This window comes from Amblyomma mixtum, chromosome 6 (assembly GCF_055824585.1).
Source record: "Amblyomma mixtum isolate Tamu chromosome 6, ASM5582458v1, whole genome shotgun sequence".
Taxonomy (NCBI): domain Eukaryota; kingdom Metazoa; phylum Arthropoda; class Arachnida; order Ixodida; family Ixodidae; genus Amblyomma; species Amblyomma mixtum.
The window spans coordinates 16312365-16339004 of NC_143017.1; the positions used below are offsets into that span (position 1 = coordinate 16312365).

The window sequence follows — 26640 nt, forward strand, 5'->3', positions numbered from 1 at the left end:
AAAATGAACACGTGCGGAAGGGGAGACGGAGTGGCTGTGTGGAAACCTGTTTGGCACGGCGGCGCCCCGGATGTCGACATTCGGCTGGAATAAAATAAAATAAAATGACGGCAATAATGCGATACCGAAATAAATAAATGAATAAAGCCGCCGCCTATAGGCGCGGTTCGCTTAATGTGCCCGCGGACACAAAGCGGACTCCACTGATAAAGGAAAGTAGCCGAAAAGTAGAGCAAGCGAAGAAAGAGAAAAAGGGAGGCTGGGGGAGGAGGGAGCGCCGGACTGCTTCGAAGAACAAGCGAAGCATCGACCCCACGGCAGACACACCAGAAGACAGAGTGGTTTCTGCAAGGGAGGAGGAAGGGGGGGGGGGGGGGGGGGGAGGCAAAAGATAAAGCGCCCAAGTACAAACGGAATAATGTTAATGCAACTAAATGCGAGGGCTGCGCAAAAATAGGACTGCTGCGCTCTCGGCGAGGGAACCAAAATGAGCCAGGAAAAATACAGATAGGCCCGCAAACGACATTGATCGCCAAGAAGCAGGCACAAGAACAGAAGCGCCGTCCTGTGTGTGCGCAGGCAAAAGCAAGCGAGCAGCGACGGTGCGCGCACCAACAAATGTAAATCGCGGCAACAAAAAGTGCAGGCCGGACGGAGCAATGTAAATACAAATGCGCCCAAACGCGCCGTGGGGGCAAAACGCGAGAGACCAATTTTGTGCCGTTCGATATGAGACAGAAAAGAAAAGACAGACAGATAGAGCAAGAAAAAAAAAATGGAGAGATCCAGACAGCGGCGAGGGAACAAAAATAAAGCACGTCTCGGGCCGCCGGAAAGCAAGCAAAAGAAGACAGGCAGGCAAGAACGCGATAGACGTGAACGAAACTGGCAAAAACTCAGAGACGTAGCCCGGAGGATGTAGCAACAAAAAACGGCGGCTGCGGGGCCGCCATATAAATTTAGATTAGGTTTTTTTTCTTTCGCTCTCCTAGTTTCTTATAGGCCCCGTCGCAAAGGATATATACGAGCTCTAGCGCGCACGATGATAGGAAAGAATAACAGAGATAAAATAGTAGCGCAGATAAATACCGCAGCCCACGAAGCAAAGGAGAGAGGGACGAAGTGAGTGCGCCATCCCAGCTTAGCCCTAAGTATTATTTTCTGCTTTTTTCTTTCTTCCCTAGAGGAGAGGAGAAAAAAAAACACCGCCAAGAAAACAATGAGAAATGACAGGCTTCACGTACGATGCGTTTGCTTTGCTCGATCGGCGCATTTTGTATTGCAGGAGAAACGTAATTTATTCGTACAACGGCCAAGTATATACCCGAATTTCTTCTCTCTTTGCGCAGCATACGTGGCTCGTCTTCCAGCTTTCGGTACGAAGCACTGCGGACAACAGCTCCCCCCCCCCCTCCTCTTTATGACTTCAGTGTGACAGGGCGCATGTTTGCCGACGCTGAAGCAACCGATGGCTTCAGGAGCAGCACACGGCTGCCTCAAACCAGCAGCGTCACTGCAAGACTGCAAGCGCAACGTGCAGCCAAGCCGCGCGGTACGCGTGGCGACAGTGTTCCCGAAGCGGTACTGACGATCAGCTGCCTGCGCCGATGCGAGGCTTAGTGAGATGTACAAATTGAAGGTGGCCGACGCGCCTGCATTTAGCTGCGATGGCCAGATCGCCGAGAGCTTCTGTGAGGACGTGGAATCGGTTGCCAGCAAAGACACAACACGTTACACTGACGGGCCACTTCGATGCCAAGACAGGCGACTATGGCACAGGCTCTAGTAATAGCAGGGGAGAGTTGTTAGTAGAGTTCGCAGAGAGAAATAATTTACGGATATTGAATACTTTCTTTCGAAAACGGGAGAACAGGACGTGGAAGAGCCCCAATGGTGAGGCTGAAAAGGAAGTAGACTTCATACTATGCGCTCCCCCTGGCATCGTAGAGGATGTGGAGGTCCTCGGAAACGTACAGGCGCGGCCATAAGTAAACGGAGCCCGCTCTTGCGTTCGAAGTGCAATCACGTTTTCTCCATTGGTATTGAAGAAGCGTTGTTTGTCTACAAGAAATCCGACCAACCTCCGCTAGCAGCATGCGCACACCGCTGCTGGAAATTTCAATTAGGTGACGCGTGAAAAATATTCGAAGACAGTTGCGTGCTCCGTACAGTTGCGTGCTCCGCGCCTGTACAGCCCCCGTAAAAAGTATACAGCCCAAGAGCTTCGCTTCTAAGCCTTTTAGCGGGGCTCCTTAGAGCATCTAGCGATACAAAGCTTGGGACGAATGAGGACTCGAAGCCATTTATTGTTCGAGAGATCACGGTCGCTGAGTGTGCATAGCCAAGCACGCTGAAGGCGTTGCGGGCAAACCCCTTGGGCTGTATACTTTCGACGGGGGGTGTACATTGTAGCGACCGTAGGATCTTGAGGTATATAGAATTCGCCTACACTTGAAAATGGAACGGAAGAAACAAGCGAAGCGGAAGCCTATTAACAAGTTACCGGTTAGAGGCAGGGGCGTAGCCAGGGGAGAGGGGGTTCGGTGTCAGAACACCTCCCGAAATTTTCTGAGCGTTGCATTTCTCCCTCAACCCCTCCCTTCGGCCTCTTTTTTTGGCCCGTGATATTCACAGCGCCTCCATCTATTAAAATGTAAAAACGAAAATCAGTCTGTCGGTTTGTTTCCGAAAATAGTTCTTGTTCTAATAGGAAGAGGAAGTTATTGCAGAATATAGCCACTCTTCTTCGCCATCGCACGACGTATGAAACTTATTGTAATTGTAGGATGTTCTTTACGATTCAAGTGCTCGGAGTCCTGTGTGCACTCGTATAATGTAGATACTGCAGTGATCGAAACAACTAATCTTTCCGCTTTATTACAGCCCAAAAATGACTAAGATATTGTTTGGGCGCAGGCTCTCTTTCTTTTAATTTTTTTACCAGCGGCGTATAACACTCCCGAAATATATTTTTCGCTACGCCACTGGTTAGACCGAAAGCAGAGGAATTCTGGATATTGTTTCTGAGCAGATATTCGGCTTTAACACTGGACGACAGCCTTAATGTTCAAGCAATTACCGATAGTCTCAGGATATCATTACTGAATGCACAGTAGAAGTAGACGGCTGTTTAGTTCTACTGGATACCGGCAAGGTATCGCAGGAGACGAAAGATCTGATTAAGAAACGGCAAACCATGAAGGCGTCTAACCCCACAGACAGAATAGAATTGGCAATGCTATCAATGTTAATCGATAAGCGCAAGGTGACCGACCGACCGACCGACCGACCGACCGACCGAGTTTTCATTGCAGAAATTTACACTTCTCTTTCGCTCTATCTATTCTCCCCTTCGTCCACTACACCACGTATAAGTATACATTAGCCGGTCAACCTCTTTGCCTTCCAGTTTTTCTCAGTCGCTCCCGGCCGAGGCACGCGTGGCAGGCGTACGCTGGCCACTGTAGAAATGCGAATATTAACTATCCGGCGCATGCGCATATGAAATGCTCCTGGACCATCCCACGCTCCCTGCTTCATGTATTACGCAGTGGCATCAGTGACTGTGACGTTGAAGAATCACGACAGATTTCTAAACAATTGTGGTCCCCTTGTACAATTTTTTTTCAATATGACCTCAGCTTGCGGTGCAAGACACAACACAAGATACGATTCTAGAGAAGACACTTGTCGCACGCAGGATGCATGCAGGATAAATTTTCAAGGTGTTCCTGCATACAACTATGTAAACAGACCTTCATGACCAATCTCGGATGAGGAGCTGAGTTTACTTGACTGCATCATGCATGGATGTTCTTTTCTTGTGGGCTCGCTGTCTGAAAACACCTCTCCGGCGCAGTAACAATGAAAGTAAATGTACTCGATAATTGATCTCATGGGCATGTTCACACAGTCGGGCAATTATGCTTTCAGCCTAGCAATGGACTTTTCTTAGAAAGCAAATTTACTTTTGGGATTTCCGATGTTCATAAATTTTAAGAGCTGAGCATTTGTTAACACCAAGTGTAGCTTTGGCTCCGGCTGAATGGTAGAAGCTATGCGTGCCTTGCATAGTAGAAACTTTTTACGTAGGTTGCGAAGTGACATGGGATGAGCAGCATAGTTCGGTGCAGTGCTTGTTGCTCGCCCTTCGTCCCTTTCAAGCCTGAGTTCTTGCTATGAAGCGCACGTAAACGCCCATTTTAACGCTGTAGCGTAAAATTCCCCGTTTTCCGAAAAATCCGGCTTGGACGTTGTGAGCAAAAAAATTCGCTGTGGCTTAGCTTGGTTAAGCCCGGTAATTGCGAAACCAATATCCGTACCTACGCCATGGTACAGCTGGTAGTGTAGCTGGTGGTGGTGCTTGTGGTTAGACTTGTGGTGATGCATCGGTTATACAATCCAATCCAGTCCAAACCAATCCAATCCAATCCCATTCAATCCACTCCAATCCAATCCACTCCAATCCAATCCACTCCTATCCAATCCAATCGAATCCAATGTAATATAATCTAATCTAACGTAATCTAATCTAATCTAATCCAGTCCAGTTCAGTCCAATCCAATCGAGTCCAATCCAATCTAATCCAATCAAGGTCAAATAAAGGTCAATGGTGGTCACCGCCGCGGCACGGCAAAGGCGTGAAAGTGCAAGTAGTATTGCTTTCGCAATAAAAATCACGGACATGGTTCTGGCAGGTGTTGCCCGGAGAGCAACCCGGGAGGCAGGTGGGCCACCTAGGTCACGTGACCTTGCGGCGTCATCACAACGTGCCCACCGGATTGAGAGAAAAGTGCCCACCGGGGAAGGCGGCAGTTAAACTGGTCTCTCGCGAAGAGCAATCTGGGTCGCACAAGGCCCACCGCTAGGAACACTTGCCATCGCAGAGCAGTGGCCCACCGCTTGACCGCTGCACTCATCATATCCCTCCACTGCGCCAGGAGGGATATGAGGACTCCCAAGGATACATGCTTGCAGAGAATGGCCTTCTGCGTACATGGGAATTAAGCCATTATGCTATCGCGTCATACCCTTAAGGCGGAACTTATTTGTCCAGTTCATTTTTATTTTTTTTTTCTTTACAGCAGAGGGGGGACCATTTGAAGCAGCCAGGTCCCATTCGCAGACTCTGTGAACAGGCACTGCAGCTTGTTTGAGATTGTTGAGCTTGAATAATGAAAAAAATTGGCTGTGGACTAGCTCCGGTTAAACCTGGAGGATTGCGAAAGCAGCATCTGCGCGTAGCCATATATTGTTGCCCACAGTCTCGCCGTTTCGCGTGCTCTTGCACGACCATACTGCGCATGCGCGAGAAGCAAGTGACGCCACTACGCACAGTTGGCGCCGCTACTGCGCGAGAGCGGCGACGGCACATCTGAGTCACCCGCGCAGCGACGGCGGCGGTGCGCCAGCTATGCGCAGTTACTGCACCTCGCGCATGCGCAGCATGACTTTTCCTCGGCTCCGCGAAATGGCTCGGCGACTAGCGTAGTGTTGCTTTCGCAACAAAGAAAAAAAACAGAACAAAAGGAGACTTAGGTGGTCCTCGCTGGATTGTTTTAATGCGTTAGTAGCCAAATGTGGTTTATATGTACGCTTTATATTGTGTACTTTCCGGTGTTGACTGATTAACACCAATAAACATCCGCCGAGAAAAAAATACGTAATGAGTATAAAAAGCGGAAAGCCATGATTCCTGGGTATCCTGAAGCTAGCCGACGAGTTTTCGCCTTTCGTACTCAGTTTCTTGGAAAAGCCATGCCGAGGAGGCACTAATAGCAGCACTGCCAATATTTTATCGCCGCATTGGATTTTTTTTCTTCTTTCAAGAGCGCGGTAAGCATGGCCGATCACCTAACCTCGCAGCCGGCTTGACTGCAGCAACCGATTTTTCATTATTGCGAGTGTTAGTAATAGATGGCCGGAAAATCTTTTCTATCTCGGCCGAGCATATGGGTGAAAGGATTAGCCGTATCGGCGGGGACCCTACGAAGCGCACGTTTGCGGCCGAGCTTCTGCAGACTGCATTCTTCTCGCACTACGAGTGGGTAGGTCTGCTCTGCCCGTAGTGGGTAGGTCTGTTCTATCTGGCTACTCTGCTGCCCTGCTTTTCCTGGTTATGCTTACAGAGGCAGTATGCAATGGTCCGACACATGCCAAGAAGCAGCGGCGAATACCCCTCGGAGGGGCCCCTCCAGCCCACGCTCCCATTACGTCGCGGTTGCTATAGAGAAAAGGCTAGGCAGGAAAGGGCAGGAGACGGTCCTTTGTCCCCCTGCCGAGGAGCCGTGGGGAGTGGGTTGTTCGTTTTTCGGGCTTGGGGTGCGGAGGTGTGGAGGGGATATATCCGACATTCTTGGGCAAAAATTGCGAATATTAGAATATTGTAACGTACTGTTATGGAAATATTGAAGGTAAGGGTCCATTTTTTCGGATGCGTATAGCAAAATCTTTGTTTCAAAGCTATTCCACCGCTTGCATCACGCAGCTATGACTGCCATAAAGGCAACCAAAGGAGAATGTTTATTATGATAGCAATAACGTCATTAGCCAGAAAAGGCAAGACAACTGAGAGAACATCTGCGGGTATATTGATTGTAACAGTGAAAGCTTACAACTAATGAAAAAATAAATTGCGTTTATAAACTTTTTCCCATTGAAAAACGATTTTGTCCAGAATTGTTGGGTATGAGTTGGAGAAAGGATGCAGAATCACCAGTAGTGAAAAGCCCACCCCTTCCATTCCATGCCGTCGTCGCCGCAGCACCAGAACTGCATGCGTCGACGCCCCAGGCAGACCCACACTGCACAATGTGCTACGCATGGTGTCGCAGGAAAAAGGAATAGACTAAGGGAGGCTGCACTGCTGATCGATCTGGTTGACATGAGAAGACATGCTTAGTAAGAGGGCCACGCGCACAACAACCCACAACGGCTCGGCCGACGGTCGTTATCGTTAAGGTTCGCAGTAATGGTGGCTGCCTACTTAAAAACAAGAGAGCTACTTTGTTAAGCCCGAGCGAAAGGCACGTTAATGTATTATAAAGGCTCGTGCGCGTCATTGCATATGCTTCAGTGGTGGACGACGAAGAATGGGTGCTCACTGATAATCCATTAGTGGTATTGCTGCCCAGTTTTAAGCCTTTTTTGTTCTCCCTTGAGGACGCATTCTCGAAACGTCGAGTGTGCAACCTGCTCCCATGAATAAATTGTTTTTTGAGGAAAGCAAATGGCGCAGTATCTGTCTCACATATCTCGGCGGACACCTGAACCGAGCCGTAAGGGAAGGGAGGAAGGTGGGAGTGAAAGAAGAGAGAAAGAGGTGCCGCAGTGGAGGTCTCCGGAATAATTTCGACCACCTGGGAATCTTTAACGTGCACGGACATCGCAATGCACACGGGCGCCTCTTGCGTTTCGCCTCCATCGAAAAGGGGCCGCCGCGGTCGGGTTCGAAACCGGGTACTCCAGCTCGGTAGACGGGCGCCTTACCACTGAGCCACCGCGGTCGGTGTCTTCCTGCGCACTCTTGATCAACGTGTCCATGTTGCTTGCTGCACTGAAGCTACATACAAACAATGATCTTTTCCATAATTTCATCGTTTTCGGTAGAAAATAGCTTTCAATAACTCGTAGACGCACCTGAGAAACCACAAGTGCAGTTTTCCAAGTGCGAGTTCTGTACAAATGCGTTCCGGTCGATGCTCTTGTTATTGGCGATGAATTACAACGCATTTCTCATCTGCTGTTCTTAGCCTCCCATTTAAGACGGCGTGTCCTCTCGTAGTTATATTTTACCCCCAGCTGTCGGTGCATCCGTCGGCGTTGACGTAGCAGCCGTACCGTGATGTCTAGTCATGTGGTAAGCAGCGCCATATATCGTCACCAGAGCGAGCGCGCCATGTCAATGTGCCGCCCACGTCAGCCGTTGACTTCGCGCCATTTCTTTCGGCGCAACCACTTGTGGCAGTGGCAGTCGGAGAGGGTAAATTATCGCACCCTCGTCTCGGCCCGGGAACAACGAGACTGCAGTCATGGATGCAACCCATGAAGGAAAGTGCGATTGCCCTTGAACTAAAATGACAGCACCTAGGTAGACAAAATTCGCTCGAGACCTTTGTTCGAGGAGCATTTGCCGCTTTGCTCTTAATTTGCCCGTGACGGGCTCCCTTAGCACTTTGCACGCTCGAAAGCACGGAGCACGGGAAGAGAACGGGGCTGAAATGCTCAGTCACACGCACGACGTTTTCGCACGAGTGCGCTTTTTTTTTAACCTCCGCGATGGCGCATTGGTTATGGCGCTCGGCTGCTGCTGGCCCGAAAGACGCGGTTTCGATCCCTGCCGCGGCCGTCGCATCTCGATGGAGGCGAAATTGTAGAGGCCCGCGTACTGTCGGATGTCTGTGCACGCTAAAGGACCCCAAGCTGGAGAAATTATCCGGAGCCCTCCACTACGGTGTCCCTCGTAGCCCGAGTAGCTTTGGGACGTCGAACCCAATAAAAAAAGAAACATTTTAAACTTATTTTCCGGCATATTTGAACGCGCAGTGTTACAGGAACAGGTCGTCGTTTGCGCGGCGTCGCGTGTCGCTGACGAAGCACACCATGTGCAAAGCTCATAGGTCAGAGTGCGAATTTGATTAATCCGAACACAGTGACGTCACTCGTACCGGCACGAGCCATTAACCATAGCTAACGCTAACTCGAACGTAGATTAAACGCAGCGAACACCCTGAGCCGCTAAATACTGCCATCGCCATTTCGCGCCATTGCGTACTACGTGTGGCATATTTTTTTCCAGCGTTCAGGAGGCGCGCCACGGGGTCCCCATGCCGGTGTCAGCTTCCCGCGCTTCTCAGCGAGCCTCCTCTGGATCGTCCCCGCGATGTGGGAAACGCATCCCGACCCGCCACGCACCGAGCCGGCAACGCGCGGCCGAAAAGCGCCCCATCGGCTGGCGTGAATTATGCCGCATCATTGTTATTCCACGGACGCCGCGTGCGGCTAGCGCTCCGATAGCCCAGGCCAAATTCGCCGGGCGTCGATAAACCGCGTGCGCGCACGACAAACGAGGGTTCCCTATACGACCTACCCTCCCGGCACACAACAGAAAAAACAAACAAACATCGAAAATAATTGCTAAGATGTTAAGTGGAAGCTTACGACGCTTGCTTCTGCATGCGCGAGAGGTTGCTTCAGAAGGAAATACGTAATCCCAGGGAGCCGGAATATAAAAAGTATGTCCTCCGCGCAAAGTTGCCAGTGCTGATACAGCGTCCGGATCTCGAAGCACGGAAGGAGCAGCGCACGCAAAGGACACACATCACTACATGGCATAGGGAGTCCTTTTTCTTGTCCTTTGTGGCTTTCTAACGCTAATTACCGTAATTAAATCCTTCAGCAAGCGGCGGACAACGTCTCTTTGCTAAAAGACACAGTCCGGACGCTGGGGATTGCGTCGGAACTCGGGAGTGCCGTCGTATCAAGCACCTCTGAGACATGCAAATATGAAAAGAGTTACATTTTCCCCTTGTGGCCTAGTTTGGGCCACTTGTATTGTAACAAACTCCATTCAGCCATATTGCATTCGCATCAAGAAAGAGCTACCGCTGAAGAGCCTGGCCTGGATAACAGACTGCTATAGACCTTTCATGCCCTGCCGTTACCACAACGCTACAACTACACTATAGCTGTTCTCAGTTATGTCAAAATTAAACAGGCCTTCACTTTAATGCCTCCAAGACCCTAGTTAGAGGGTAACACATAAGGGGTGAGGCACACAGAAATGAAAAGCAGAATCAGTACGGAATAATTTTTAATAGAAAAAAAAAAGATTTTCATTATTCAAGTACACGTGTAATTTGGTCAATGAACATAGATAGGGAACGTTGGCTTGCCCACTAACTCATATCTCAATAGAAATCTTACACACTTTGCATGTGATCTCTCTCGTTTCCACTGGCGCCTAGACGAAGTATGGAACCCAGCACACATCAATCAGCGTCAGCGTTAATCCCCGCCGCGGTGGCTCAGTGGTTAAGGGGCTCGGCTGCTGACCCGAAAGGCGCGTGTTCGATCCCGGCCGCGGCGGCCGAACTTCGATGGAGGCGAAATTCTAGAGGCCTGTGTACTGTGCGATGTCAGTGCACGTTAAAGAAACTCCAGGTGGTCGAAATTTCCGGAGCCCTTCACTACGGCGTCCCTCATAGCCTTAGTTACTTGGGGACGTTAAACCCCAATAAACCAAACCAAACCACACATTTAATCAGACCGATTCAATGCATAAAGCGCATACATCGATAATTGGAAGACTGTTAAGCAATACAAAAAGAAAATGAAAATGCTTTTATTACTTCGCCGTTGTTTTGCGATCTCTGAGTGGTTTTATTGTTTTGAAAACGCAGCGGTAACCTTACAGTATGCCTTTGTTGGTATCGCGGAGAGCAGTGCGACTGCTCTTACTGGTGCGTTTTCAGGCACACTGACGTGATGTGCTTTCCATTCTATTGTTTCCCCTTCACAGGGAGAGCGCTGTTTTAGAAGCGCACTAGTTTCCCGTTGCGCTGAATAATGACGCCTCTTGCTGCTCTGCACCGTACTGCTGCCAGTACGGTAAGTCCGCACTGCTTACTGCCAGTGGTGTGTGATCCGGGGCGAAGGGAGTGTGCTCTTCTTACTTCCTTCTGCCCCCTCTCCGGGGCCATGTTGTGCGCATATGTGCAGGCTTGCGGAAAAAAGGTTCGATTTGATTTACTATTCATTTACTGCCCTCATTTGCGCCATCTTTTTTGTGTGAGCCTGTACAAACCACACGAGTGTTCCTTAAGTCTTGCTACCCGTGTTTATTTTGCTGGCCTGTGACCCAGCAGTCAGTATTTCACTCAGCTATACTGATCTTCCTCTGCGCTGGGCGGTCTGCGGTGCACGTGGTCTTCCAAGGATGCACAGCCTTTCTCTGCGAGAATGCCACAACGTGTGGGCCACGGCTTTTGTCACTCCAGAACGGGTGCTCAACCGCTGTGTGGGCTTAGTATTAGCCCACAATACCGACTCAGGAGCGAAGCGGTAAATGCTCCTCAAAGAGCTTCTCTAGCCAATGGCGTCGACCGATTCCCACCTTTCACTGATTTCCTCCTCTCCCACTGGACCGATCCCCTTTGACCCGGTAGCGTGAAATCGCAGTGGATGCCAGAAAAATGGGCAATAACCACGGCTCAATCGCATTAAACCCAACGTCCTGACAATCGGTCGACGCCGTTGGCTAGTGGGCCTCCTTTGAGGGACACCTCCAGCTTCGTTCTTGAGTTTTTTTCCGGCTACAGAACCTGTGCTGTCGCTGTTCTCATTCAACAACACTGCAAGGCAAACCGCAAAGTCTGCATTTTCATTTCCTTTGTGTTTTCGGCGTGCATGTCTTGTGCTCCTGAATGGGAGCAAGAGGGCGGACTCCTGGTCATGCATTTATCTGCCTATCGGTCTGGCCCTGGGGAAATATAACTGCGTTCTCTGGATTGGGCTCAATATTTAAGCGCCAGTTACGCCAAGGACTTCTGAGCTTTTCGGGAGCTCTTTTGAATGACACAAGAATAAAGTGGTGCTTCTGCTGTGGGTGTGGTTTTGTCACCCTTAGGCGCTGGGATCTTAGGGATTTCACCGATTTTGGTGAGGGCTCCGAGCCACAGGAGGCGTATCTGTTGCAAAAGCCGGCGTCGTCGCTTCGGCCGAAGCTCTGACATCTCTTACAACACTCTCTTGTCTGCAGGTCTCAATGTCTTGTAGCTCAACTCGAGTCAGTGAACTAGCCTGTGCACTTTCCTTACCGTCCTTCCTTCATGCCCTGCACATCGCCGGTCGGGTGAGCTGTGCCGAATCACAGGCTCGCTTGGGCGCCTCAAAGGCAACTGCCCGGTACGACAAACTTTTACATCAGTATGCAGAAACAGGTCGCAGAGTTGAGCACTCTTGTTGGGGCCCCACTTAGAATTAAGAGTGAAAAACAAAACAGAAAAGTAAAGCCGGTACACATGTCAAATCAAAAACTTCTAAACCACAAAATGTCAGTGCAAAAAAAAAAAGGATAAATACAACCCCAAGTTGCAAGTTGGGTGCAATGTTTGTGCTTGGATGAGACCGAAAGAGGGCAGAGGGACGATTTGATTAGAAGATTTGCTGGGGCAGGATGGTCGCCTCAGCCTCAAGACAATCATAGTCGGAGGTGCGTCACCTGGCTAATGACGATGGCGATCGTGGAATTAAGAGGGGAAAAGAGAGGACGCCCTATACGTCAGTATAGGGTAGAGAGGACGCCCTATACGTAGAGAGGACGTATAGGGCGTAGAGAGGAAGCCCTATACGTCAGACCGACTTACGGGGTAAAAAAAAAAAGAAGTGTTAAGGGCTCACAGCTCCAGCTTCATAATCATCATCCATCATCCCGGCTGCGCCCACTGCAGGGCAAAGGCCTCTGCCATATCTCTCCAATTAACGCCGTCTTGTGTTCGCTGCGGCAACCTTTTCCCAGCAAACTTCTTAACTCATTCGCCCTCGTAACTATCTGCCGCTCTGTGCTTACGCTTGCCTTCTATTGGTGTGTCCGCTACTCTTAATGGCCATCCGTTATCTTGCCCTGCCCAAGCCAATTTCTTCTTGATTTCCGCTAGGATGTCATTAACCCGCGCGTGTTCCGTCAACCACTCTGCCCGCTTCCGGTACTATCCACGCATAAACAACGCACCCAAAAGTGCGACTTGGTGTTTATAGATCCGGCAGCATTTATATTTAATATTCATGTTTTTGCACCGAAATTTCGTGATTTTATTTTTTGCTTCTGACATGTGTACCCACTTGACCTATATTTTTTTCTAATTTCATTGTAAGTGATTCTCCAAAGATTGCTCAACTTTGCGGCCTGTTCCTCCATCCTGGTGTTGTCCGACTGAGCTTCCAACGTCCCGTCCCATTGCAGCCCCATAACAGACTCACTGGTTCCGTTGGCGTTCCTGGACAGGATGCGTCCGGGGCAGCCCGGCGGCACAGTGGCCGACGGTCCCTGCGACGGCGGCGGCGGCGGCGGCGCGGGTCCCAGCGGCCCCTGCTGGCTGGCCTCGGCGGCGGCGGCGCCCGTCGACGGCGGTGGCGGGCAGTGGTTCAGGTACTCGCGCACCTGCTGCTCGGCCATCGACATGTCGCACAGGGCGCGCACCTGCGAACACAGGGGCTCTTTTATTGCGAAACCAATACCACGCTCATGAACGGCCTTTCACGTAGCGGCGGCCGGTAGCCATGTTTGACCTTTAGAATGACCTCTGACGTCATACCAGGGTGAGAGATGGGCTACCAAGTCGAGTCGTCGCCGGCGGCCGATAGCCACGCGTGACATTTAGAATGACCTATGACATCATGCCATGCCCTGTGACGTCATAGCCTGACGTCATACAAGGGTGAGAGATGGGCTACCAAGTCGAGTCGTCGCGCAGCTGCGGTCCGTAGCCACGCGTGACCTTTAGACGCGGAGCGCTGCGTTCCTTCCGTTAAGAGGCGCTGCACTCACTTTCGTAACCTACCAGGCTTAACCAAAGCTAAGCGCCCGCCAATTTTTTTTTGGAAGGGAACCTCGCCGTTTTCTTCAACACAAGCAGTTCAGCATGAGGTACTGAGTAAAAGAGACCCTGGACATCGACAGAAAACATAAACAAACCAAATCCAAAATGTTGGGCTTATGTTTCGAGGCGAGGTTTGACGACGGTGCGTCCCACCCGGAACAACGAAGGTTGTACGAGGCACTGCACGCAGGCTGCGTGCGGTGCCTCACGCGCTCCAAGACTTACCAGACGCTTCGGCACATGATGCGTCCTAGGGGTACGAGAGAGTAGTGGTCATTCATCACCATCCTTATACTAACTCACAAGTATCTTGAATAAGAAAACATCTCTTTCATCGGCCATCGACACCTGTTCTGCGCATATCGTCGCACTTACTGAAACATGGCTATCATCTAATCAGCTGAGATCTTTCACAACGCACACCGCTTCGCAGTATATCGCAATGACAGAACTGATCAGCGGGGAGGCGGCTTTCTTCTTGCTGTTTCGAAAGACATCGCGTCATCATGCGTCTACACTAATAGCGTCTTGAAAACTCTCTGGGCATCAGCTACTCTGGACCACAAGAAAATAAAGAGGGATACAGAGAGGATGAAAGGCAGGGATGTTAACTAGAAAGGTGTCCGGTTGGCTACCCTGCACTGGGGAAGGGAATGAGGGAATTAAAGAGGGAAAACAGAAGGAACGGGAAACACAGCCACAATCTGTCAGTCAAGGCAGCCTCTCTCAAAAAACAAAACAACCGGAAAATAATATTCGGCGTATGCTGTCGCCCTCTTTCTTCTCCACGCTCGTTTACTAACGACCTGGACGACGAAGTTGACAAACACTAAATTTTTATCGGCTTCCTTGTTTTACTGGGTGATTTCAAATTTTCCAATATTTTCTTGGGTACCCTGCCTCCCAGCCTGTCTCCATTTTAATTTGATACCAGTGATTTCCCTGATTTAGGCTTCGTTTTTTCACTTACCCAATCAGCCACTAATGCCACCTAAAGAAGTTTGAGGGGCATTAATGCTACCGGAATCTCTGTCAACACAACCAACACTTTAAATTTGATCCTGATCAATCGAGCCGACTTTGCTTCCGCTATCATGTATTTAACTAACATATCTGGTCACTCTTTGCTCATTTTCAACACCAGCACTGCCTGTCCTCAACCTTCATAAAAGAAAAAGACCATGGTTGATCAAATTAGAGCAGATTTCGATGCAATTAATACCGCATTATCACTGTTCACTGAAAACTTCTTTACAAACTTTGACGGTCGCTCTGTGAAAACTAAGTGGGAAGTGTTCACGGCCAAAGTTCCCGTATTAACAAGCCCCGTGGTTCACAGCTTACGATTGGGAACACCATGCACGAATCACTTTCTGCACAGAACTGGGCGTACAGACAACCCACGATGTGCTTGCGGTCACGAGGATGAGGATGTCATCATCATCATCATCATCAGCGTGACTACGCCCACTTCAGGGCAAATGCCCCTCCCATGTCTATCCAATTAACCCTGTCCTTCGCCAGTTGCGGCCATCGTATTCCCGCAAATTTCTTAATCACATCCGCCCACCTAACTTTCTACCGCCTCCTGCTACGCTTGCCTTCTCTTGGAATCCACTCCGTTACCCTTAAGGACCAGCGGTTATCTTGACTTCGCATTACATGCCCTGCCCAAGCCCACTTCTTGATTTCAACTAGGATATCATTAACGCGCGTTTGTTCTCTCACCCACTCCGCCCGCTTCCGATCACTTAAAGTTAACCCTATCATTTTTCTTTCCATACCTCGCTGCGTTGTGCTTAACTTAAAGGGTCAGTCTACTCACCGAGATGAGTGTATAAATAATGGCATATTCTGGTAGTTGGCACCCTATAACATCAATAACGAGGGAACTGCTCCCGGTTTAGGCAGGAATTTATATTTTATTTCGGCGTTAAAAGTCGCGTAAAAATGCATGGTGGCGACCCCAAACGTTCATTTTGTTCAAGAAGGTGGTAGTCTTTTTTTGTAGAAGCATAAGTGAATATACTACGTGCCATTTGTATGCCCCAATGTCAGAGAAACGCACGTTTTGTTCTAGTAAACTGTAGAAGGCGTACCGCTTACTTTTTCTGTAAATCACATGAATATTTATAGTTACACGTACGCAAAACACAGGCACATTCCCACTTTTAGTTCAGCGTATGCTAGCAGAGACGCAAAAATAAACTCAGCCTATAGTGGCGCCATCTGATTGTCAGGACGGGAACCATTGCTGTAAACAAACCGACTCTCCACTTAAGCCTAGGAGCGGCAGAATCGTCACTCTAATTATTAAAATTAAGCGAATTTATCTCTTATATGTTTTCTTATAGGCGAGATGACACGAAGCGAAAGACCGGCGCCCCATTTATGTTCAGTGAACGCACTGAAAAAGGCAGCAACAACAAGAATTCAGTCCGAAGCGAGAGGTCCGGCTTCGACGGGTGCCGCCATGTTTGTCACCGCGCGGCGGAAATCCAGATGGTTGCCAGATGAGACTACCATCTCATACAGATGTGTTCCCACATCAATAAATTCTATTTTAAAATGTTCTACCGCACTTCTTGGCACCACAGCTGGCTAAACGGTAATTTGAGTAAAGAGCTATCGGTTGCCGCAAAGAAAATATGGTCGATAAAATTCAGTAGACTGACTCTTTAAGCTGAACCCTCTTTGTTAGCCTCCACGTTTCTGCCCCATAGGTGAGTACCGGTAGGGTACAGCTGTTGTATACTTTTCTCTTGAGTGATATTGGTAAATTGCCATTCATGATCTGAGAGAACCTGCCATATGCGCTCCACCTCATTCTTATTCTTCTAGTTATTTCCCTCTCATGATCCGGATCAGCTGTCACTACCTGCCCTAAATAGACATATTCTCTTACTACTTATATAGGGGCTGGTTATATTCCGCGCATTTCTCGATCACCTGATTGACTGATAATGCTAAAATTAAAAAAAAAGACAATTGCCGCCGGCTTTTTAATAGTCACGAAGATTTTTCAGACTCTCGATAGTTACATTCTGCCAACACATTAGAAAGTCGGGAAGGTAGTTCCACTATTCAAATCAGAAAACAGAACGACCCCTACAAATTATCGCCCTATTTCGCTCTTTAGTACTTGCTGTAAACTATTAGACCATATGTTCACTAGCCTTGTGAACTTTCTCGAGTGTAATTCGTTTTTTACACCGGCACAGCATGGCTTTCGGAGGTCATTTTCTTGCGAAACCCAACTTGCCAAATTCACTATCACGCTTTATCATATTTTAGATGACGCATCACAAGCTCACTGCATTTTCCTTTATTACTCCAAAGCATTCGACAAGGTATGTCACCGCTCATTATTTTTAAAGCTAACGCAACTGAATACCGACTACAACGTTCTGAGATGGATTGAATGCTTTCTCCTCAACCTATCGCAGCTCGTATCCGCGAAAAATTTCCACTCCCCTTGCAGCGAAGTTTACTCGGGCGCACCACAAGAGTCACTGCTTCGAGCTCGTTTATTTTTTTAGACCAATGATCTCCCTTCCATTGTAATATTTAACATTCTTTTGTTTGCTGAAGATTGCGTTGTTTTCCGCGAAATGAAATCCCCCGACGATGCTAACCTTGTCGGCGTGGTCTAACATTTATCTTTGGTGTAACTAATGGCTTATGGAGCTTGATGGTAATAAGTGTAAAATTATACGAATATCAAGACGTGCCAACACCCGGTCTGCGTACTATCTAAATAATGTTCGCTTAGAAGCGGTCGCTTCATACTTATGCTGACCTTAACTGGGCGCGCCATATTGAGTACCTTACTAACAAAGCTAACCGCATGTTGGGCTAGTACGTGCGCCGTAACTCTCCCAAAGTCCCATTTTCCTTGAAATTATTACTTTACAAGACACTGATACGTACTAAACTTGAATACGCCGCCATGTGGCACGCAAACCATGAGAAACTCAGGGGCACTTGTGAAGTGCGCGAGGAAAGCCTTGCCACCAACGAGACGACGGCCGTAGGCACACGCGAGGCGGCTATGGGGCGACTTGGATTGGTTAGTCATGACTAATCAGTCATGACACATGACTAACTAGTCATGATTTGTTAATGACTAACTAGTCATGATTGTTTAATGACTAGCTAGTCATTACTAATTAGTCACGACTGGTTAATGACTAGTTAGTCATGACTAATTAGATAATGACAAACTAGCCATGACTGATAATTACTAACTTGTCATGACTGGTTCATCACTAAGTGGTCATGACTAACCAGTAATGACTAACTACTCATGACTGGTTAATGACTTGTTAGTCATCACTATTTAGTTGACTGCTTAGTCATTATGGTTAATGATTAAGCAGTCATGACTAACATTCTTGACTAGTCATGACTGGTAAGTCATGACTAATTAGTCATCTAGTCATGAATGTTAGTCATGACTGATTAATGACTGACTAGACATGACTCACCATTCATGACTAGTCATGACTAACCCTTGATGACTACTCATGACTTACCAGTCATGAGTAACTAGTCATGACTGGCTAATGAATAGTTAGTCATGACTTGTGACTAGTAAGACTAGTAACTTTTACTTCAGATGTAACGGACGGAGGGACGGAGAGTCATGGCTTCGAGTATGAGCGCTTAAAGGCTATTGCCTTAAAAAGTAATTACTTTGCTTTAACTTTAGCTGGTTCAAAATAACACTGCTCTTGTTATCTTGTCCAACTTTAACCGTACCGAGAGTCTAACGTGAATGAAAGCTGATTTTTTTTCCCGCTTTTCGCATCCCGCCGGCAGATCATTCGTCTGAGCTTTTTTCATAAACTGTATCGTCGTCCCATGCTATCAGCGAAGCCTTCATTTCGTCCCGCAGATACCAACCAAATCGCATTGATCATCGTCACAAAATTTGTATTGAAACATGTGACGCTATCACGGCATCTAAGTCTTCCTTGCCTCGTACACCACGTGAATGGAACCCGCAGATATCGTCGACATTAGTGGTGGCCACCATTTTCCTACTGCACTATAGCTAACCCTGTATAACAGGAGGATGATAATACTGTGTTCTGTAATATGCGTTACATATGTTTATGTATTTTTATCTTGTAACCCCTCCCCTTTTTAATGCCTTTGGCCCTAAGGGTTGAATAAATGGAGTGAAATGAAATGAAGCTGCAACAAACAGGAATTGTCAGCTGTGGGGTTCAACATCCCGAAGCGAAACATGGGCGGCTATGATGGTCGCCATGGTGGAGGTGTGCGCGGGCTTCCTTAAAACGTGCGCAGACATCGCACAGCACGGGAGCGGCCGTCGCACGCTGGATCGTACACTCTAAGAAAAAAGGGTGTAAGAAGGGTGCATCTTCACGACTTATGCTATCTGAAGGCGCATGGACTAACGATGCACTTTGCGGAGTGCATCGTTACACCCCTGTGGAGGTGGTGGAGGCCGTTAGTCTCTTTCAGAAAACTTACCCCCTTTTTTACTCTTCAAACCAGCTGTGTTCCCTCTGCGCGAAGACGCTGTACAGCAAAGTATGCAGCCCTCACCGCCTCCCTTCCCTCTCGAAGATGGCCCTCTCCCGAAAGCGGGGTGGCGGGGTTATTTTGAGGACAATAGTTAAAAGCTATGCTGGCTCACGCTCCCCCACTGCATTGATCCTTTCACCCGCGCTGGCGACACTGACCGCGCCTCCTCGCTTCTTCAAGGGACCAGAAGCTATTTCTTCGAAGAACACGTACAGCGATCTTCTGCCCATCTCCGCCTGACATGGTCGGCAATAATGGCGGACGAAGCGGCTTGGCGGATGCACAGAACGTTACTGAAAAAGGGTGCATTGGCCGCGATCGGCCACGACAACCATCACGCATGCAAACATGCTCTTGGTTGCTAACGACCAAAATAATCACTAATATTCGGTGCATGTGCTTTCATACTCATGATTGGATATCATTTTATAAAAGAAGTAAGTCAGGAAAGACAGACGGCATGATCGGTGCTGTGTTACTCCTCTGACCAATCGCAGCTCTGAACGAAATCAACAGTTTAGCGCTTCAACACACCAGAGGCATGAAAATTATTGCGCTTATAATTTCGGCTTGTGGTTAAGCTTTTATTAAAGAGGTAATAAAAGCTTTAAAAGGAACAGTTTTGCTTCACAGCCAGCGTAAGCTCTATTAGTCCGCGCTGTTCTTCATTTTCTAATAGCGTACGATAAGTACCAGGGCAGTCAATTCCCTCCGTACAATTTCGAATAACGTGCACTGCTTTTCGAATAACCCGTCGTTGTGGCACATGTTCCTGAGCAAACAACAGACGAAAACAGAAAGGGTTCAGGTTAACATGCATACAAGTTAATAAATCAAAATCAGACGAACGAGCGAGATTGTTGACGCTGTAATTTTATGTTAGCTGAAGATGCAATGTAACGCAAATCCCGAATAAATTGCACTCTCATATTTCTGCTCCATTTCAACAACAAAAAAGAGCCCTACTCGCTGATAAACGCGTGATCTTCACCACTAATACTGACAACGCTGAAAAACAAAAATGCAAGAAACTAGGGAAGGAATAATTCTCCATCTGAACTGAGTTGTGAACGTGGCCTGACCATTCCATATATATAGGTACATTTTGTTTAGAGCACTTTTACCAAGACACGAGCCAGGCCTCAGAGTCGCACTTTTGCTGGTCTACTATGAGATCACCAGCATTTGTACACCTGCTCGGAAACTCCTCAACGCAGCGTAAAAGACACTTCTACGTTTCCTTTCCAACAAGTGTACAGATCCTTTCTCTCGGCACAAGATAGCGAAGCCCATAGTAATCAGTTTTCGAGATAGCTGCATTTCCCGATCATGTTTTGGCGCGTACAAGTGTTTCACATAGAAGCAATTCAATTTCAGCTCATTTTAAATTGATAAACAGGGAGCGAGGTGACCAACGCGATTTAAGTCTATTCGAACTTCTCTTGCGTATGAAATTGTGCTGCACGCCTACAAGAGCAGCAATTAGCATAAACTCAGTGTACGTGTACGTAACTTTTAGCTTTTAGGTTGTTCCGCGCAGCTTTAATGCAGTCAAGTATAGTACTGATATTCAGAAATGAAGTTGACTGCCTCCAATTTTTTTTTTTCGAACTGTAGCGCTATGGAAGCATCGAATTCCGCAACAAACCGGGTGCCAGAGGAAACAGTAATCAAGGCGCTTATATTGCGGCAGTGCATTGTGAATTCTTATGGAATGGTTCATGCGTCAGGAAATAACTCTTTCTTTTAGAGGCTAATGATAAGCACTAAACAGTACATTGCACTAGACAGACGCAGCCCGAAGACCCAAGCTCGAAAATAAATGAAACTACGGCGTATAAACCGGCAGGTTTTCCTTCATCATCGTAAGTTGCTTCGGATGACTGAGACTTTTGTCTTGTATGCACAAATAAAACTGAGCTAAAGGACACATTGTATCGCACTGACGAACCAATCTTTAACAAAAGCATAAATTCAGCGGTGGCAACTGCCTATATTGAATAAAATGACAGCGCGTATAATAGACGGAATCGCCCGAATAACCAGTCGGTTGAAGCGTCTTAACGGATGCTTGCTGGCATAGCGCTGGCAGTGCTCCATTTCTGCTCTGTTGACCCATTTTGAAAATATTTTGAGAACTTCGCGAACACTGGAACGATGAGAGGTGAGAACTGCTGCATCAGCAGTTGTCGACTGTCGTTTGAAGCCCTCTTCTGCGCCATCTTCCTCTAATGTTCAAATGTTGTGAATCCCCTTTGCTTGCCTGACGCTTCTGATCACTCGATGCGGCTTTATTAAATCAATATTTCTACAGCTGTATCTATTTCGATTGAGTTAAACTATTTTTGAACAGAGCGGTTTTTCTTTCTCCGGATTCTCCTCACACGTGCGGCCCCATAAGCACAAAAGAAAGTTGAAATTTCTCGCAGCAATATCATGCAGCAATATCAGTATTTAAAACTGTTACTGTGCCTGATATTGAATCAATAATGCTGCAGCATTTACACCGCTTTTTTAGCCGGTTCTATTACTTATTTAGAAGTACAGGAAGGGCAGTTTATTGATATATATTTCGCAGTGCCTTCTGTACGCGGTAGTAAATGAGAGCTGACGAGAACTTCCGAATGATGCTCGTAACTTTAAGCTGCAGCTGCTCTGAAAACTATTCTGTTGCATACGCCACACATTTACGGCAGCATCTGCGTAATTCATACTGCGTAATAGCTGGCTGCATTAAAAGCTTCAAAGGGATACTGCAAGGACTGACAAGACGAGTCTCGCCGCGCTCGTTGTCTCCGATAACGGAAGAGTTGTGCGCACGCCGAAAGCGCGGAAAAATACGTGCCACAAGGGCAGAGAGGCGCATGCAAAAATAATAAGCTACCAGCACATTGCAAGGACCAAAGGTTGTTGCCCCGCACGCGGGCGGCTTGACCTTGGGACACTACTGGGAACGCAGACGTTCTTTCAGTCAGCGGAGAAAAGGAAAAGAGGGGACGCGCGGGGTCAGGCCACTCCGTGGGTCCGGCGGAACGAAAGAAAGGCACGAAGCATGGAGGAAGGAAAACCTCCTCTGTAATTCCCCTATGGCGCGAAGCAAGCTTTGGAAGCGATGGCTGGCGATGGTTGTAGTTGCTCCTGGTTTCTCCCTTCTCTCTCTTCAGGTCACGTGCCTGTCTATTTGGATTGGCCGCTCGCGTAGAGTCGAAGACGAAGCCGCTGTTTACCGCGCCTGGGTGCCGTCGTGCAAGTCGCGACGCGCATTCCTCTTTTCATCTTGTAGTACGGGCCTGTGTGCGTTTAGGTTCTGTTCAGCGATTACTTCATCGTGCAAGTTTCATCGATGTGTGACGCTGCAGTGGGCGACATCTTCGCGAAAGAGTCAACGTCTGAAAGAAACAGCGCTCGCCAGATCGTCGCGGCGCCCTCATCGTACGGATTCTTTGCGCCCAATTTCAACCGTACAAGTAAGTGACATTTTCGTTTGGTCATACGGGTTGTTTCCTGCCATCAAGTTATGGTGTGTTCAGTACAGATTTTTTATCATGGATTGTGTGCGCGAGCCGCTGCTTGTTGCTATTTCTTGTTTTGAGCCGGTCGTGTGCGGCCGGAGGGAGCCTATCGTGAACAACACACGATCGCAGCGGCGCAATCTGCCGGCGTCTTTCTCATACTTTCTTTCACTGCAGGCTCTGATCCTTCGTCTGCCGTGCGAAAGAACTTTGCCGGTCGTCTCTTCAACGCCAAGTATTTGTCCCTGCTCACGACCATTCAGTAAGGTAAGTCCAAACCGCAGTCTCCGTTCAGAAAGGGGCGAGTAAATTAGTGTGCGCGCTTCTGTGGCACGTACTGCGCGCAGTGCTCACATCTACTGCAGCACTGTATGTGATTCTTATTGGACCATAATCCCTTTATAATTTTAGCGCTGCAAGGCAACTCCTTCTGCCAGGCCGCTTTTTTTTTTTTTTTTTTTTTGCGAATGGACGGCGTCAATTTTTTTCTTTACCACGGAGTAGCAAGCAAACGATAAAACAGTAAACGTGAAATTTATTTATTCATAGGCACGAAATTAGCAGCTCATTTGTGCTCTGCGCTTCCTGGCATGCGGCCGTTTTCGCTTACACCTTGCAATATTTTTGCTAACCCAGAATGTGACTTATCATGCCAGCAGTTTTACTGCATTCGAATGGCAAGATGCGCTTGCTAATGGTGTTAAGTTGATATGTAACTGGCTCTTCACTCAGGCTGAGAACTAATAGAGAAAAGTGAACTTGTTTAGTTCTTTTTACTAGTGAAAAGGTCGGGGCTAGTTGGTGGCCAAACATTAGCTCACAAAAGCGTACAGTCTATGTCACCTCTTTTTGTGCTCTTGTATTCTCGTGAAAGAGCGAGACTTTAGGTTTGATGTCGCTCTAAGAGGTTGAATAGAAGAATACGCTAGTATCTAAGCTTTTCTGTTTAGAACAATAAGGATTTTGGTTGCACTGCGGTAATCTGTCAACGAAAAAAAAATTCTGTAATGAATACTGTCAATCTCGTAAGCAGTAACAGTATAGTTCTTTCTTTTTTCTGCAGTGGCTGTTAGAAAATATGTTAATTATGTTAGGCACTTAGTGGCAATTCACTGGTAATAGGCCATTGTGCTGTGGAAGTTTGTGTAGGCTTACTGTGCCAGTGCATTGCGTCAATTACGCCTCTTATAAATATGTGGCAAGTGCTGTAATGGATAAAATTTGGAATAAAAAGTTGTTTCTTATTTTCAAAATATTCCTGTAGTTTTTTGAGCATGTGTGCTGCCATTACGTGGTTTAATGAACATATAAGTTATCACTAACCATTACACTAATGCTATAAATGACGCCTCTGTTGCAGTGCACCTGGGAGAAGGAGGGATGCAAAGGTGCACAACCATTGTCACTCCTAGCACCGAAGTTCAGCCTGGATTCTTCAAAACCGTACAAGTGGCCGGGACTAGATGTGTGTGGTATGTATGTTTTTATGTAATTGGGATATTTTTGCAAGTTCATCATCACTTGATGTCCATCCGTGAACATAGTGTTCTATGTTGCACAGCTACAGCCATTCTATTACAGAGATTTTAGAGCTTTTCAGTGTTTTCAAGAACTTAGTTCTGAAAGAATTTCTGAATAATGGTTTGTGACCACTTTTTATGGCATGAAGTATAAGTGCAGTTTTTTTTCTGCAAAAGTAGGCTGGACTTCAGCAAAGATTTCATATTGAATTAGTTTGAGAGGCGCTGCCTACAATCCATGTTGCTGACATCAGAAAAAAATGACACAGTTATGGTAATGCTTGGCAGGGTGGCATGCTACCAAGCTAATATGACTAGCACCGTTTATGCATGTGAAGCTTAATGTGATATGCAGCTACATGAGGCTGTTAATCTTCTTTGCACTGTTCACACTTTCTTTTTGAGTAGGAAGGTGCTGTTCACTGATGTGAATAATTTCCAACAACTCACATGAATCCATATTAGTTTTATTTCACATCGGAGTGAACTTAAAATTTAATTAAGCTCACGTGCCCTGCATGTGACAGCAGATATGGAAGGCAACTGTTTTAATAGCCATTCTTGAATGCTGTCAGTCAGTGTTTACAATTTAATTATGCTAAGCATCTGAAAAGATGTGTAAAGGTAACATTCTATTGTGCCAGCAAAATGTAATTCATGAGAATTACTGCTGCTGCATATGCTGCAAGCATTGGATGAAGCAGCACTGTCTAAATAAAAAGACGAGATTTGTAATTTCCTCAAGCAAAACTAGTGCTTTAGAAGGAGACTGTTCTATGCTGCTTGTGTAGTTAATGTAGTCTGTCAGTGAAGGCCAGTCTATAACCAAAGCTTTTTGCACAGGCATAATGTAGAGGTGTAGTATGAAACAGGTTATGAACGTGAATAATAAGTATCTGCATATTATAATGTGTTCCAAATAATTTTTTGGGTATGACGTTACCTCATGCATGGAGACAATTCTTTAGATGTGTAAGTTACCCTTGCTATTATTTCACATTTAGCCGAAAGCTTTTCTTTGTTTTCCAGGAGTGGTACACTAAGATTTATAGTGCATAGCCTTTGTGCATAGGCCTTTCACCAGGTATTTAAACTGTATCAAAAGGCTGTGACAATGGAATGCACCCAGAAATGCCATCACAGGGACAAGCTTCCTGCTGTTTGCTAATTGGAAATGAATTCACAGGTAATATATGCAGGGAAAATTACAGCTGGAAGTATCACTCATTGATGCTCAGATAATCACCTACACTTCCCTTTTAGGAAGAAAATTCACTGTAGGGGCAACAAAACATATAATGGCATCAGAGACCAGAGACATATTGTTAGCAAGGGCTGCATGAAACCTTAACCACTCTAGATACGGAGAAATAAAAACACGAGAATGGAGGGAAGGGTTTGTTAAATGGCATTTCATTTTATCACCTTTTAGTAGCTTCCATTTCATGCACATGTTTTTCTGTTTCTTGATATGACCCTCTTCTTAGTCTGGCATCTGGGATGCCTACAGCCTGACCGTGCAGCTGGGCACAATATTCTGAATTTTTCCTGAGAAGCCAGTGTGCTTGTGATAATGTAAGCATATGTGAGTGATTAAGTAGCTGCCATTTAGGACATGTTTTGTTTTTCCTGCATATCTTTTCTGATTTTGGTTCTCAATAATAAACAGAAGCCTGCACTTGTGGCATTGTTTTCATGCATTTCCATTTATCCCTGCCTTTTGTGTGGTTTACACTTTTAGACCTGAATTAACTAAGCCCATGGTCACGTCGTCTGAGCTTTGTGGTTGCAAAATTCATTATATGTTTTCTTCTCTGTGCAGGTCAAATACATGGTACATACTGCCTCCACCTGTATGAAGAAGATTGCCAGGGTCATTGCTGTAATATGGTGTAGCATGTGACAAAATAAATATGACGGTATGTTTCTTTCTCCGATTCGTTTATGAATTCTTTGTGTACATTCTGCAGTAGTACCTGCACCTGAACACACAATGACACAGACCATCTCACATGAAAGATTCGTCGCAACATTTTGACACTGCCTGCACTTCCAGAAAGACTCGGGCTTCTACCATATGGGTCAACTTTAGTTCTGCATTCAGTGGGCAGGTGTACGCTACAGAAGGGTAATAATGCTCTCGTGTGGACAGTATAAATACACCACCGAGTAGTGCATAGATACCCCTTGCAGTAGGGCATTACTTTGTACCACTAGAAGGGTAACTTTATCCATCATGTAAGGGTATAAGCTTGCACCACAGGGGTGCAAACTTTGCTCTGTTTATGACGGTATAAGTTTAGTCTTTGACAAAGTAACTTTGCACTTCTATACATAGCATAAATTTACCTGCTAAAGGTGCAAACTTGCACCTTGCATGCTAGGATATGTTTATGCTTTCCTCAGGCTAACATTTACCCCTTTTAGAAAGGCGTAATGTTATACCTAACTGG

General features: G+C 46.9%; 1 protein-coding gene and 1 long non-coding RNA gene across 3 annotated transcripts in view; one reads left to right on the top strand and one right to left on the bottom strand.

The window, feature by feature from the left end:
* Positions 1-26640, bottom strand: part of nab (NGFI-A-binding protein homolog) — a 661188-nt gene that overhangs the window by 299074 nt on the left and 335474 nt on the right. Inside the window, exon 5 of the mRNA XM_089547593.1 lies at positions 12980-13199. Within this exon, the coding sequence (XP_089403719.1) occupies positions 12980-13199 (220 nt within the window). The remainder of the gene's footprint in view (positions 1-12979; positions 13200-26640) is intronic.
* Positions 22310-26290, top strand: LOC149338289 (uncharacterized). 2 transcript variants are annotated; one of them, XR_016283430.1, is made up of 4 exons: positions 22310-22622; positions 22845-22934; positions 24028-24139; positions 26010-26290. It is a non-coding gene; the product is annotated as an uncharacterized LOC149338289 (long non-coding RNA). The 2 variants fall into 2 exon arrangements; XR_016283431.1 differs by lacking the exons at positions 24028-24139; positions 26010-26290 and having other exon boundaries at positions 22845-23499.